This window comes from Mustela erminea, chromosome 11 (assembly GCF_009829155.1).
Source record: "Mustela erminea isolate mMusErm1 chromosome 11, mMusErm1.Pri, whole genome shotgun sequence".
NCBI lineage: Eukaryota > Metazoa > Chordata > Mammalia > Carnivora > Mustelidae > Mustela > Mustela erminea.
In genome coordinates this window covers 21951526-21965863 of record NC_045624.1, presented here as the reverse complement: position 1 = coordinate 21965863, position 14338 = coordinate 21951526, and the positions used below count along the sequence as shown (strand labels likewise).

At 41.3% G+C, this 14338-nt stretch overlaps 1 protein-coding gene across 4 annotated transcripts in view; it reads right to left on the bottom strand.

Moving 5' to 3' along the window:
- Positions 1 to 6214: 6214 nt before the first annotated feature.
- The window catches only part of TMEM209 (transmembrane protein 209), a 34204-nt gene continuing 26080 nt past the window's right edge, over positions 6215 to 14338 (bottom strand). For all 4 annotated transcript variants that reach the window (XM_032305102.1, XM_032305100.1, XM_032305103.1 and 1 more), the window contains 4 exons: positions 13711 to 13825; positions 13509 to 13606; positions 11933 to 12006; positions 6215 to 7928 (listed from right to left, as the gene is read on the bottom strand). In XM_032305102.1, coding sequence (XP_032160993.1) covers positions 7874 to 7928; positions 11933 to 12006; positions 13509 to 13606; positions 13711 to 13825 — 342 coding nt within the window. In that variant the 3' untranslated portion in view covers positions 6215 to 7873. The remainder of the gene's footprint in view (positions 7929 to 11932; positions 12007 to 13508; positions 13607 to 13710; positions 13826 to 14338) is intronic.

Sequence of the window (14338 nt, the reverse complement as noted above, 5' to 3'; positions counted from 1 at the left end):
ATTTATTTTTCCAAAATGGCCACATCAATGTATGACGCATCCTACAGGCTGTGATGTAGGACATCTTTCCACGGAGAGTCAGGGTCTAGGCTTCCTTTGAGAATAGTTCTCCGAAGCTGCCTTGATCAATAGGGGGCAGTGGGAGAAATGCAGAACTTTCAAGTCTAGGTTCTAAAAGGTTATAATATGCTTTTGTCTCTGTCTGTCTCCCCCTCCTTCTCAAGATACTTGCTTTCGGAATGCAGCCACCATTTTTTTTTTTTTTTTTTTTTAAGATTTTATTTCTCACAGAGAGGGAGAACACACAGGGGGAGCGGCAGGCAGGGAGAGGGAGAAACAGGCTCCCTGCCAAGCACAGGGCTGGACATGGGCCTCCATCCCAGGACCCTGGGATCATGACCTGAGCCGAAGGCAGCCACTTAAGGGACCAAAGCCACCCAGTGCCCCTCAGCCACCATGTCATGAGGCGGCCCAGGCCACATGTGGAAGCCCTGTGTGGGCATTCTGCTCACATTCCCAGTTAGGCCCCAGTCAATAGCCAACCTCAATGACTAGACATGTGATTGAACGAGCCCCTAAGACGATCCAGCCCCCATGGAGAGAGATACTAAGTGACTTTTTTGTTTGGGGATACTTAGTTATGCCTCAGGAGTGCCTGATACACACACAGCCCCATGTTGTGTTCGCAAAGGGCTGTACCAATTCGTAGTGCCACCCGCTGTGGAGGAGCGTGACAGAACCTGGTGTGGCCAGGAGGCACGGACTCTCACTGTGGAATAGGCTGAGGCTAGTGTGGTTTCCTCATCAGAGAAAACACATCCTCTAGTCCAATGAGACACATACTTGGAGGAAAGTCCTCAGTGTGTCAGGAAACAGGATGATGGCATCTGTGACTGAACATAGTTTCCCGAGCTCTCATACTTTGCATCTACCCCTGTACAGCTCCAGCCTTGTCAGTTTGTAAGATGCCACCGATTTTGCATCCAACTAAGAAACTCCTGGTCCATGTGCATCTAGACATCCCTCCCCACCGCCTCTCCCAGGGGCCACATACATATACTCTTCACTATTGAATCAATTTCCATAGAGCCCAACAAAAAGGAATGCATGGAAATGTAGAGAGGGCCCTCCTGCCTTCCTTTCTACAAGTTTAGATCTAACTGCCAACTGCCAACTCCTTACTGCTTTTCTTCTCTGCCACCTTCTGCTTAACTAGCCACAGAGTTCTCTACGGTCTTCAGCATGGAAAGCACATTGCAAAGTCCAGTCCAAAAGAAGGAAAGGATTGCTTTTCAAGTAAATTGTCTACTTAATCCAATTGTTAATCCAAAAATAATTCCTCAGCATCTCAGAGATGCCCCTGCCCCCAAGGACCTCAAGGAACCGCAGTCTAACAGCAGCTCCACCATCTACAGGAGTTCTAGCTGTCTGAGATCTGGTTTTCCTCGGGTATTTGTTCCAGCACTGCCATACCTACCAGGATAGGATCAGGAGGGTGAGCCAGTGAGAGCAGCAGATCCCTCACCAACAGAAACTACTAGGGGCAGGTGGGTGGGGAGGGTGTATGAGTTTTGAGGCAGGAAATAGTAGTATACTGTAGAAACACAGTAGTTTCAAAGAAAAGTGCTCTCTCAGGTTATGTAGAAAGTATTTTGTGTTTCACTTGAAGAGAATCCATAATTCTAGGATGTAGACTTTGTCTTGAAGTTCCATCCAGGGCACTTGACCTAAGTGCAGTCTAATGGCTAACATTAAGGTAGTTAGCTCCAGGAATTTTCAAGATGGCTTAAAGAAGAAAAAAAAAGACTTTAAAGAACTCATGTTGAAAAGCGAAAATGAACTTTTGGGACTTCGTCAAGATCCTTTCCAACAGCAAAGGAAACAGTCAACAAAACAAAGAGGCAGCCCACGGAATAGGAGAAGATATTTGCAAATGACAGTACAGACAAAAGGTTGATATCCAGGATCTATAAAGAACTTTATAAAGAACTTCTCAAACTCAACACAAACAAAACAGATAATCATATCAAAAAATGGGCAGAAGATATGAACAGACACTTCTCCAATGAAGACATACAAATGGCTATAAGACACATGAAAAAAATGTTTATCTTCACTAGCCATCAGGGAGATTCAAATTAAAACCACACTGAGATACCACCTTACACCAGTTAGAATGGCCAAAATTAGCAAGATAGGAAACAACGTGTGTTGGAGAGGATATGGAGAAAGGGGAACCCTCTTACACTGTTGGTGGGAATGCAAGTTGGTGCAGCCACTTTGGAGAACAGTGTGAAGACTCCTTAAGAAATTAAAAATAGAGCTTCCCTATGACCCTGCAACTGCACTACTGGGTATTTACCCCAAAGATACAGATGTAGTGAAAAGAAGAGCCATCTGTACCCCAATGTTTATAGAGCAATGGCCACGGTCACCAAACTGTGGAAAGAACCAAGATGCCCTTCAGTGGACAAATGGATAAGGAAGATAATGGTCCATATACACTATGGAGTATTATGCCTCCATCAGAAAGGACAAATACCCAACTTTTGTAGCAACATGGACGGGACCGGAAGAGATTATGCTGAGTGAAATAAGTCAAGCAGAGTCAATTATCATATGGTTTCACTTATTGGTGGAGCATAACAAATAACATAGAGGACATAGGGAAATGGAGAGGAGAAGGGAGTTGAGGGAAATTGGAAGGGGAGGTGAACCATGAGAGACTATGGACTCTGAAAAACAACCTGAGGGTTTTGAAGGGGCGGGGGGGTGGGAGGTTGGGAGCCAGGTGGTGGGTATTATGGAGGGCAAGTATTGCAAGAAGCATTGGGTGTGGTGCAAAAACAATGAATTCTGTTACGCTGAAAAGAAATTAAGAAAAAAAAATTAAAAAAAAAAAAAGAAACTCATGTTGAACATTTAACTGGAAGCAGAGCATTGTACTGAGTTTACTTTTAGTAGTAGTTAACTAACTCGAGATGCAAGCCACGTACCACCTTTTCCAGCTCCCAAGTTTGGGGGCTTACGGCTTTAGTTCAGACTTCCTTCTGCCAAGTCTCAGGTTCATGAGTTAGCCAGGCAACGGCTCTGCCCCTCGGGCTGGCCAGGGATGATACCCCTCCTCATTTGGAAAACAAGGGGCCTTTCTGTAGAGCTGGAGCTCAGTAAGCTAATGCCTGTAGTCCGGGCCAAAACTATCACAGAGCTGCCTGATTCCAGTCTACACACCGTGTGTTTGAGGAACAATCACGCCTGGCCGCTCTGCCTGAGAAAACAAGTTTTGCCCCCAACAGAGCAGATCACCACCTTCTGACTTTCCTCCTATGGGATGCAGGTCATGAAAGCAGAGTCTGATTCAGGGTTGTTATTTTTTCCTTCTAGTTTAGAAATAGGAAAGGAAGGAGAGTGTTTTCTTGGTAGACCAGAAAGCCCAGGTTTCTAGGGTACAAGGGCAGCACTGTCTGTGCTGGGGACTGGCCAAATCTGGGTTTGGGGAAGGGAAGTGGGAGCGGGAGGCACATCCAGCTAGGCGAGGGCGGTGGGGCGAGGGTGTGTGAAGACCATGAAGATCTCATGGCCCATAAATGAGATAGTTGCTTTGCAAGGCCAAAGGGGCCACTTCCTACTTTTATAATAATGTGCTGTTTTGAGACTTAAAAAAAAAATTATTTTAAAGAGCACGCATGCATGCGAGTGAACACAAGTGGGAGTGGCAGAGGCAGAGGGAGAGGGAGAATCTCAAGTGGACTGCACACTAAGTGTGGGTCTCGATCTCACCACCTAGAGATCATGACCTGAGCCGAAACCAGGAATGGGACACCCAACCAACTGTACCACCCAGGCACCCCGATTTTGAGACTTTTTAAAGCCGTATTTTTTCCTTACCCAAAACCACTGTCATCATTATGTTCAATTTAGCTTTTCCGTGATTCTCTGAATCAGAATCAGAATCTGTGGAAATGGGAATTGCCCTGCCCCCTCTCAGGGACAGAGCTCAGTCCTCCCAAGCCTCAGCCCATTCAGGCTAGTGGCTCATCCTGCCAGAGTGACTTTGAACTATTCATTTTGCTTCGGGGGCACAAAAGGATTTAACTACAGCTTTCCATGGAAATGCTAGCAGCCACAGCCGTGCCTGGGATGGACTGCTTGTGGCTCTGCTGTGAACCACCCCAGGGTTGGCAGGTCCCCGGGGGCATGCCAGTCTGCTCTCCATACCCTTCCTGCTGTACCACAGTCTTCTTCCTGATCCTGACTGAGAAGCCACAACCTGTCCCCCAGGTCAGGACAGCTCGGTCAGTGCGGAAAGCAAATGGAATGCCTGCTGATCTTCCAGGGATCAAGTTAGAGCTGCGGCTCCAAACTAACACCCAACAATCCTCTCAACTCTGCGGAAAGCCACCAGCATACCCAGGGAGATGTGGCAATGTCACCAGGACCCAGGAAGCATGGGGGCTGGAAGTGTGAACCCCTCTCATGACAAGGGGGCAGACGAGTTCTCCACAGACCGGCCCTTTTCCAAAGCTTTCTGGCCGGAGATCCCAGCCCTCTGCCGCTCACCCTCAAACACCTTTGCCTGCCACCGGCCACCCGCTACCCATGGTCTGGGGCAGCTGAGGTTGAAGCCACCCCACCCTGAGGGATGGCTGGACCCCATGGCATTTGGAACAACGTGCTAAGCGCAGCAGCCTCACCCCAGCTCACACAGGAAGTCACCCCCCAGGGACAGGGAATGGGCTAGGTCATTTCCCTCACACCCCCCCCTCAGGCAGGCCCCTTGTGGCTGTCCGGTCCCGGGGCTGCTTCCTCCTCCCCAGGTCTCAGCACGGGAGGAAAGCCTCCCTTGAAAGGTGTCCTTCGAAGAGGAGAATGTAAGCCTTTTCCAAAACGTAGCTTTAGCCATCATCAAGTCCTCTTGAACAGCAGGACAGCTCAGACTCGTAAAAAACCCCGTTCTTTTAGGATGAGAAAAGATATGAGGATGCACTGTTAGACAGAAAGTCACTTCTGAATCCATTCACATGGCTGCTGAGTGCCAGAAAAGGGGCACAGATCCAATCACCCTGGGGGAGAAATGACTGCCAGCTGGAGTGGTCAGGACTAGCTCCAAAAAATGGCAGGTTTAATCAGAGTGAAGTCTCCAGGCAGGGGCAGCCTGTGGCGGGGGAGGGGCTTCCCCAGGGAGCGATCAGGCCAAGCAGGACCGTGGTTCGCCAAGGGTGGGGCCGGGCCAGCCTGCTCTGGCTGGTGCCAAGATCTGCAAGGGTAAGGCTAGCTCGGGGCCAGATTGTGGGGGGCTTTGAATGTCGGGCTAAGGAATTGATCAGGGGACTGAAATGATCAAACAGGTGTTTTAGGAAGATGAATTTGAAGAGAATGTGCGGGATGAATTGGAAAGTCTGGAAGCGTGGCAACAATTAGGAAGCTGTGAGATTAATTAGGCTGTTGCAGTGGTCCTGTGTGAGTTGATAAGGGTGTAAATGAGCACACTGGCAGCAGAAACGGAAGGGGACAGCTGCAAGAGACATTGTTAAGAAAGAATGGATGAGGTTTGCTGCCTGATTGGATTGGGGACCCGGGGAGCTCAAGGAATCAAAGATGACACCAGAGTTTTGAGCGTGGGCAACGGTACAATGAACAGAAAAAGGGAGGTTAGGAGAGCGAGCTGGTTTCAGCAGATGTGAATTCCGTTCCAGCCACAGAGCGTCTGCGGAACATCCAAGTGGAAATGTCTGACAGGTCAGAGGAGAGCACCGCCGGAGCTCAGGAGAGACGTCCGGGCTGCTCCTGAACTTGGGAATCCAATGAAGAAAGGTGATAAATGAAGTTGTGAAGTGAATGAGATCTCTGAGGAAAAGAAGAGATGGTGAAACAGGACCAAAACTGATCTTTGAGGAATGTCCACATTTAAAGGATTTCTATTCCAAAGCTGAGTTTAGAAGTGCCAACCATAAGCCGCTCGTCTTCACCACTGACACAGCAAAGTGTTCCACAGAGCAGTTTGTGAAAGCCGAGCACCAGAGCACTGTTATGTCTCAGTGGGAACTAAATGATAAACACCTCGGTATGCTCCTAAAACAAACTGGCCTGAAGAAAAGGCTGATATTCATAGAGAAAAAAAAAGGATAAATGATACAGTGAACATAATCTAAAAGACTGGTGGATCTGATCCCACAAGGATGAGTCAAGCAATGAAAAAAAAACTTACGAAAAATTATCCTATAAATAACATTTAATTAGAGAAAAGTAGATACTCATTTTAACACAAAGACCAAAGAAAATTTACCGTATCTGCAGTGTGAATCCCAACTAATTAATTCATCAAAATACTTTCAATAAAGGCTACACTTAAATATAAGCCGGCTCAAACGTGTGAAGACAGGTCAATACAGGAAAAGTTAATGAGACTGTAGTGAACCACACCAGACTCGAGTAGGCAAACAGCAGCTTTTCTTTCTTAGTGTGGATCCCTAGTCTTTTCACATGTTAGATTTCCCATATATGGTATTTTCTTGACAGTCAGTTATAAAATAAAATATCATAGCTTTGAATTTTTAGAGTAAAAGCTGCCTTAAGTCTTATAAAGAAAAAACAATTTTGTCAATGTGTTATTAAATTTTTTCTCCTTATTCCCTTTAAGAATATGCAACTGAATAGTTTAACAGCATAACAAGTGTTCTTCCATGACACCTTCAATGACTTCTGAAATAGTACTTACATTTTGATATGTTCTTATATTTAACATGTTGATTATTTTCTTCTAAAATATCATAGCAAACATATTTAACATACATCAAAAGCAGTTAAAAGAAACTTCCTTTCTTTTGGACATAAGACCTTTTTAAAACAGAAACAGCTTTTTGAAAAACAGAATTTACAAATCATCAGAAATGGGCTACATATACAGGCCCAACAGGCAGTTACTCAGAAGGTACTGCTTTTAGTTGTTTTCAGGTTTACATAACGTGGCAGAAACAGTTTCTAGTAATATGTCAGACCAGAAAACAAATGCAACTGCTAGCCAGCTTTAGAGATTTTATATACAGATATATAAGAAAACAGTCAAACAAAACTTACAAACTTAGTCACTTCTTACTCTTCAAATATTCTGAACATACCTAAAAATTTTAAACAGATACTGTATGATCTTAGAGAACTCTTAAAAATAATGCAATATAATGGAATAGTCAAATTGAGTTATTAAAACCAAAGCAGCTGTTTCTTGATGTCTTCAGCCTTTTAACCTAAGACCCAAATAGTATAATGTTATCAGTTAACATTTAATCTGAGAGTTGACTTTTTAAAATGCCAATACTGTTAAACCTCTTTCAATAATACTTAAAAATACAATTAGACTAATACATTACTGAGAAGTTTATCTCCTTTCTTTAAATATGGGCCACGGGCTGACTTATAGAACAGTTAAGTATAGAGATAAAAAAGCTGAATTAGCAATTTCCTTGTTTCTTTCCAAGTATTTACACCAAATAATGCAAATAAAAAAAAGTTTTTTTGCAGGGAAAAATTAGGGGGATGATTCTCATTTGTAGGTTACAATGAAAAAGGACTCAAATTTCTTAATGGAGGGGAAATTGCACTGTTTTGGGTCAGCAAATACCTGAAGGGTTGCAGTTTTATAGGCAACTGAAAAATCTGAAAGGTAATAAAAAAAGTACAAGTAATGTCTTTTGATATATAAGATTTAGGACATATATTTACAAGGAACTTTCATAATAGCTAATTTTTTGTTATATCTAAAGTGTAAGACACACATATGTATCTTATTTCAAAAGAGGAAGTGACCCAGAGATGCTTAGATTCAACTTCTGGTTCAATCAAATAAAAGTCCAAATGTTTGGAATTAAATGACCCACTACTCGCCAAAAATCCACAAAATATTCACACCGGACAGACCAAGATTAACTCTCCTAAAAAAAAAAAAAAAAAAAAAAAAAAAAAATTTTAGTGCAAAGCATTTAAGGTCTTTTTTCAAATAATGAAAACAGGAGTCTTGACAAGGAACACATATTTAATCAATGACATTTAATGCTATTCTGTAATGAGTTATGTTACACATGGTTTATCAGGTGAACCCTAGTAATAGTGATTTTTTTTTAAGATTATTTGTTTATTTGACACAGAGAGAGAGAGAGAGAGAGAGAGATCACAAGTAGGCAGAGAGGCAGGCAAAGAGAGAGGGGGAAGCAGGTTCCCTGCTGAGCAGAGAGCCTAATGCAGGGCTCGATCCCAGGACCCTGAGATCATGACCTGAGCCAAGGCAGAGGCTTTAACCCACTGAGCCACCAAGGCACCCCTAGTGATTGCTTTCTTTCTTTTTTTTTTTTTAAGATTTTATTTATTTGACAGAGAGAGATCACAAGTAGGCAGAGAGGCAGGCAGAGAGAGAGGGGGAAGCAGGCTCCCTGCTGAGCAGAGAGCCCAATGTGGGGCTCGATCCCAGGACCCTGAGATCATGACCTCAGCCAAAGGCAGAGGCTTAACCCAATGAGCCACACAGGTGCCCCAGTGATTGCTTTCTTAACTGTGCTAAAAACCCAAATTTAGAACAAATGGATTTATGGGGTGTGGAAAATTAATATTTTGGTTGATCTCAATAACAATTACATCAGATAGAGTTAACCAAATAATTTTAGCAAGTAAGATTAAAGTATCAGTCAAATTTTAAGGGGCGCCTGGGTGGCTCAGTGGGTTAAGCCGCTGCCTTCGGCTCAGGTCATGATCTCAGGGTTCTGGGATCGAGTCCCGCATCGGGCTCTCTGCTCAGCAGGGAGCCTGCTTCCCTCTCTCTCTCTCTCTGCCTGCCTCTCCATCTACTTGTGATTTCTCTCTGTCAAATAAATAAATAAAATCTTTAAAAAAAAAAAAAAAAATTATAAAATAGAGGATAGAGATGCTAGGTTTCTTTTTTTTTTTTTAAGATTTTATTTATTTTATTTGACAGACAGAGATTACAAGTAGGCAGAGAGGCAGGCAGAGAGAGAGGGGAGGAAGCAGGCTCCCTGCTGAGCAAAGAGCCCGATGCGGGTCTCGATCCCAGGACCCTGGGATCATGACCTGAGCTGAAGGCAGAGGCTTTAACCCACTGAGCCACCCAGGCGCCCCGAGATGCTAGGTTTCTTAGAGAATGTTACCTATTTACCTAATTCAACTTGAACTAGGGATTTACTAACTATTATGGATGCTTTAGTGAATATGTATATGGGGTTTATTAATATAGCTTAAACTTAACCATACTGTATGTATAAAAAAAGAAAAATCTACTTCTACTCCACAGAGTACTACACCATATTCAAAGTACAAAGGGAAGAGAGGGCTATAAGCTAAATTACTCATCTAACAAAATAAGAAATCAACCTCCAATGTCTCAAACTTAAGAATCAAGAGAGAGCTACAGGCCTCTATTATGTGGACCCATGACAGGGAACTGCTTATTTCTGTCATGAACTTACAGCACTACAGAACTTTTAAAATTATGAGTTGTTAATTTTGATAAAAAATTTTAAAATATATATTACCAAAATGCCCTTCAAAAATATTTTTATATTCAAAATTATAAAATTTATTAAATATATAAAATATTTTAAATATTTTTATATTAAAAATATAACTGTTTTTTTCCCATTTCTTCAAAACTGCAAATGATAGGGGCACCTGGCTAGCTCAGTCAGTGGAACATGTGACCCTCGATCTCGGAGTTGTGAGTTTGAGTCCCATGTTGGGTACAGAGACTACTTAAAGGAAAAAGAAAATCTTAAAAAAACCCTCAGAACCTTAATTCTGGCTTGCTTGTATATACAGATAAACATCTTTTCATGTTTATTAGCCACTTACACAACACTTTTCTGTGAAAGTCTTTCAGTCTATGACCATTTTCTGTTTTTCTTCTCTAAGGAATTACTTTTAAAAAATATTTATTCATGTGAGACAGAGAGATGCAGAGAGAGCAAGCGTGCACACAAGCAGGGGGAGTGACAGAGGGAGAGGAAGAAGCAGGCTCCCCATTGAGCAGAGAGCCGGATGCAGGGCTCAATCCAGAGATCATGACCTGAGCCAAAGGCAGACACTCAACCATCTGACCACCCAGGTGCCCCTCTAACGAATTTATATATGCTCTTTATATATGACGGATATTAGCTTGGATTTGCTATATGTGTTCCAATCATAATATTTTGTCTCAGTTTGTCATTTAGCTTTAAGATTTATTTATGGTTTATTTGCTGAACAGAACACTTAAATTACTGTGCAGTCAACTCTGCCTAGATTTTTTTTCCCTTTTGGAAGTAAAACATTCATCTCATTCCAGTAACTGCACAACTATCTGGCATTGAATTGATAATGTATTTGGATCAATCTGCTGTTTTATGGGCATGATTCCAAATGGACTATATTTGAGCTACTTGCTTACTTCCTTTATAGGACAGTCATTTAAACCATTTGATTGTTTTAGAATGTATTAAAAAAATTAACCAGTCATAATTAAAAAGTTAGTTTCAAAGTTTCCCTTCCCTTGGTTAAGGAAAAAAATCTCAAATAAATCATGTATTAGCTTTAGTCTAAAATGCTTCTTTCCCGTTACGCATTAAGAGAATATAAGCACTTCAAAAATTTTATCAGTTTTTGGGGCGCCTGGGTGGCTCAGTGGGTTAAGCCGCTGCCTTCGGCTCAGGTCGTGATCTGAGAGTCCTGGGATCGAGCCTCGCATCGGGCTCTCTGCTCAGCAGGGAGCCTGCTTCCTCCTCTCTCTCTCTGCCTGCTTGTGATCTCCGTCTGTCAAATAAATAAATAAAATCTTAAAAAAAAAAAAATTATCAGTTCTTTTTGGCCTCTGAGTAAATTATTACCCCACTAAGTACTTCTTCTTCTTCTTCTTCTTTTTTTTTTTTTTTTTTAGGATTTATTGATTTATTTGAGAGAGGAAGAAAAAGAAAGAGAGCAGGGGGAGGGGCAGAGAGAATCTTCAAGCAGACTCCCTACTGAGCATGCAGCCCAATGTGACATGAAGCTCGATTCCATCTATGAGATCATGAACTGAGCAGAAACCAAGAGCTGTATGCTTAACCAACTGAACCACGCAGGTGCTCTTCTTAACAAGTACTTTTACTTTATTTCATTTTAAGTAAGCTCTATGCCCAACATGGGGTTTGAACTCACGACCCTGAGATCAAGAGCCACACACTTGGGATGCCTGAGTGGCTCAGTCAGTTAAGTGCCTGCCTTCAGTTCAGGTCATGATCCCAGGGCCTGGGATCAAGTCCTGCACCAGGCTCCTTGCTCGACGGGGAATATATTACTAACATTAATTTCACCTCTTTCTTTTTACTTCTTATAAAACTTTTAAGGTGTCTATTAGAAAATTTAAAATCACGGGGTGGCTCCAGGCTGGCTCAGTCAGTAGAGCATGCGACTCTTTTTTTTTTTTTTTTTTTTAAGATTGTATTTATTTACTTGTTAGCACAAGCAGGGAGCACAGCAGGCAGAGACAGAAGCGGGCTCCTGCTGGGCATGGAGCCCGAAGTGGGACTCGATCCCAGGACTCTGGGATCATGACCTGAGCCGTAGGCAGATGCTTAACCTACTGAGCCACCCAGGCGTCCCTTGTTTTTAAATTTTAAAGTGGCAGGAGCCTGATATAGATCTCAGAGTTGCTTGTCTGAGGGACACGACTGTAAAGCCAATGACGTGGTCCAACAGCCTTTTCACCAGTAGGGAAATGGAAGGTTGGTGAGGAATGAAGGGACTTGCCCAAGAAACCAGAATTGGGTAGTGACAGAGCTGGGCTTACACTAGAAGCCCATCTCTTGTCAGTCTACAATCCTTTCAGTACACAATGCTGCCTTCTGCAGAATCTTAACATAGGAAGAAAAACAATAAATAAATTAAGTACTTGTGTTTTTAAAGCATTAATACTTACCCAAGCATTCCTGACTCTTTGGTCTTTATGATGTAGAGGAACATTAACAATGTATGAAACATATTATTTCGGCCCTGGAACAAGAAGACAGCAAGATTTAAACCAAGCCAAACAAAAAAATTATGCAAACCAAACAAACAGATAAATGCAGATCCCATCAATTCACATTCTACTAACTCAGAATTCTGTGTAATTCAGAATTTCATCTGCATGGATTTGGACAGAAACCTCAATGGTCCAAAATATTAACACTATCAAAGCTGAAATGTTAAACTCGCAAAAAAGGAAATTAATATTCTCTCCTAGAAATTTGATGGAGAATACAATTTATGATTATAGTCAATGTAAAATTTCTTAGTAAAGAAGCTGGTAGAGGGGCGCCTGGGTGGCTCAGTGGGTTAAGCCGCTGCCTTCGGCTCAGGTCATGATCTCAGGGTCCTGGGATCGAGTCCCACATCAGGCTCTCTGCTCAGCAGGGAGCCTGCTTCCCTTCCTCTCTCTCTGCCTGCCTCTCCGTCTACTTGTGATTTCTGTCAAATAAATAAGTAAAATCTTAAAAAAAAAAAATTTAAAAAAAAAAAAAAAAAAAAAAGAAGCTGGTAGAACTGGTAGAAGCTGCAGAACTGATGCTTGCAGTCAAGATTAAAATGCCTGAATGGAAATGTAAACTGGTACATCTTTTGTATAAAGTAGTTTGTATAAAGTAGTTTGAAAACGTATTTTAAAAGCCTTGAAAATATTCTGTAACCTAGAATTCCACTTTGCAACTTTAAGCTAATAAAAGTCCCCAAATGCAGATAACTATATCCATAAAGATGAATACTCAGCAGTGTTTATGATAATGAAGAATTAGAACACCCAAAATGTCCAACGGTAGGGAAATGATTAAATAAATTATGTTATAATCTTATAATAAACTTTTTTACAGCCATTAAAAAGTGTTTCTATGGAAGCTTTTTAATGAGATGGAAATTATGGTTTTTTAAGGTAATTAAATTAAGAAGTTAATTTTTTAAAAGGAAATAAAATTACATAAATATGACTTCAACGCACAAAGTAGCACAAAGACCAAAATGAAATTTACCAAAGGCAATACACCAAAAATGTTAACAACAGGTGCCTTCACGTAATGGAATAATGAGTGATCTTTCTTCTTTTTCGTTTTACTTTCCCAAGTTAAGCATATATTACTTTAATAGTTAGAAAAAGGGATATTCAAGGGGCACTTGGGTGGCTCAGTGGGTTAAAGCCTCTGCCTTCGGCTCAGGTCATGATCTCAGGGTCCTGGGATCGAGCCCCACGTGGTGCTCTCTGCTCAGTGGGGAGCCTGCTTCCCTTCCTCTCTCTCTCTGCCTGCCTCTCTGCCTACATGTGATCTCTGTCTCTCTCTCTGTCAAATAAATAAAATCTTTAAGAAAAAAAAAAAAAAAAAAAGAAAAAGGGATATTCAAGAAACACATTTTCCTAATTTAGAAAGTTTACCTATTCCATAAACAAGGGACTCTAATTTAAAAAATATTACCAAAGCAAGTCATCCATGACACTCTGTAATAGCAACTTCTACATTTAAAGGTACCTTTGGAAGATTGTAGACATGACGCTGGTAGATTAGCTCATAATGGGGAGGGTTGATAGCACTTTGATAAATGCAAAAAACATTCTCATTTGTCACATCTGTAAAGAAAATATGCTACATTAAAAAAAAAAAAAAAAAGCCAACCTCTCTCTCTCTCTATCTCATGTGAAAATCTCAACGTATTCTTTTAGGAAGTTTATACCTGGTTTATTTGGTGTCTGAACAAAGTGCTGAGAAGTAAATGTTTTTCCGTCAGGGTACTTCGGATGCGGAGGTAATCTGGAATCGAGGTAGGTGCAAAATACATGCATGATGATCTGAAGATGAGAAAACAATTTTTCAAAATCAGCATGAAAATCTATCATGGCTTTAAGCCTTTGTTTATAATGACTCCAATTTTTAAACTTTTCCCTATAGAGAAACTAGCAAAAATGCTTTCAAGTGGTTACATCTGCAAGATGAAATCTATAAAATGAAAACAGAAAAGCAAGACATTCCCAGTTTTCTGTTAAGTGGATCATTCATACCCATATAGTTAACACAAAAAAACAAGATAAAAATACAAATACATTCTCAATTCGAGTATCAGCACTTGAAACTTCATTTTTACATCTAACAGTCATTACAAAACAATAAAGAACATGATCTTGAAAAACTCCTAAATGCTCAAAAACATTATACTCTTTGATTTCAACAATCTTAATTCTAGGAAACTTCTTTTTTATTTATTTTTATTTATTTATTTATTTATTTATTAAGATTTTATTTATTTATTTGACAGAGAGAGATCACAAGTAGGCAGAGAGGCAGGCAGAGAAAGAGAGAGAGAG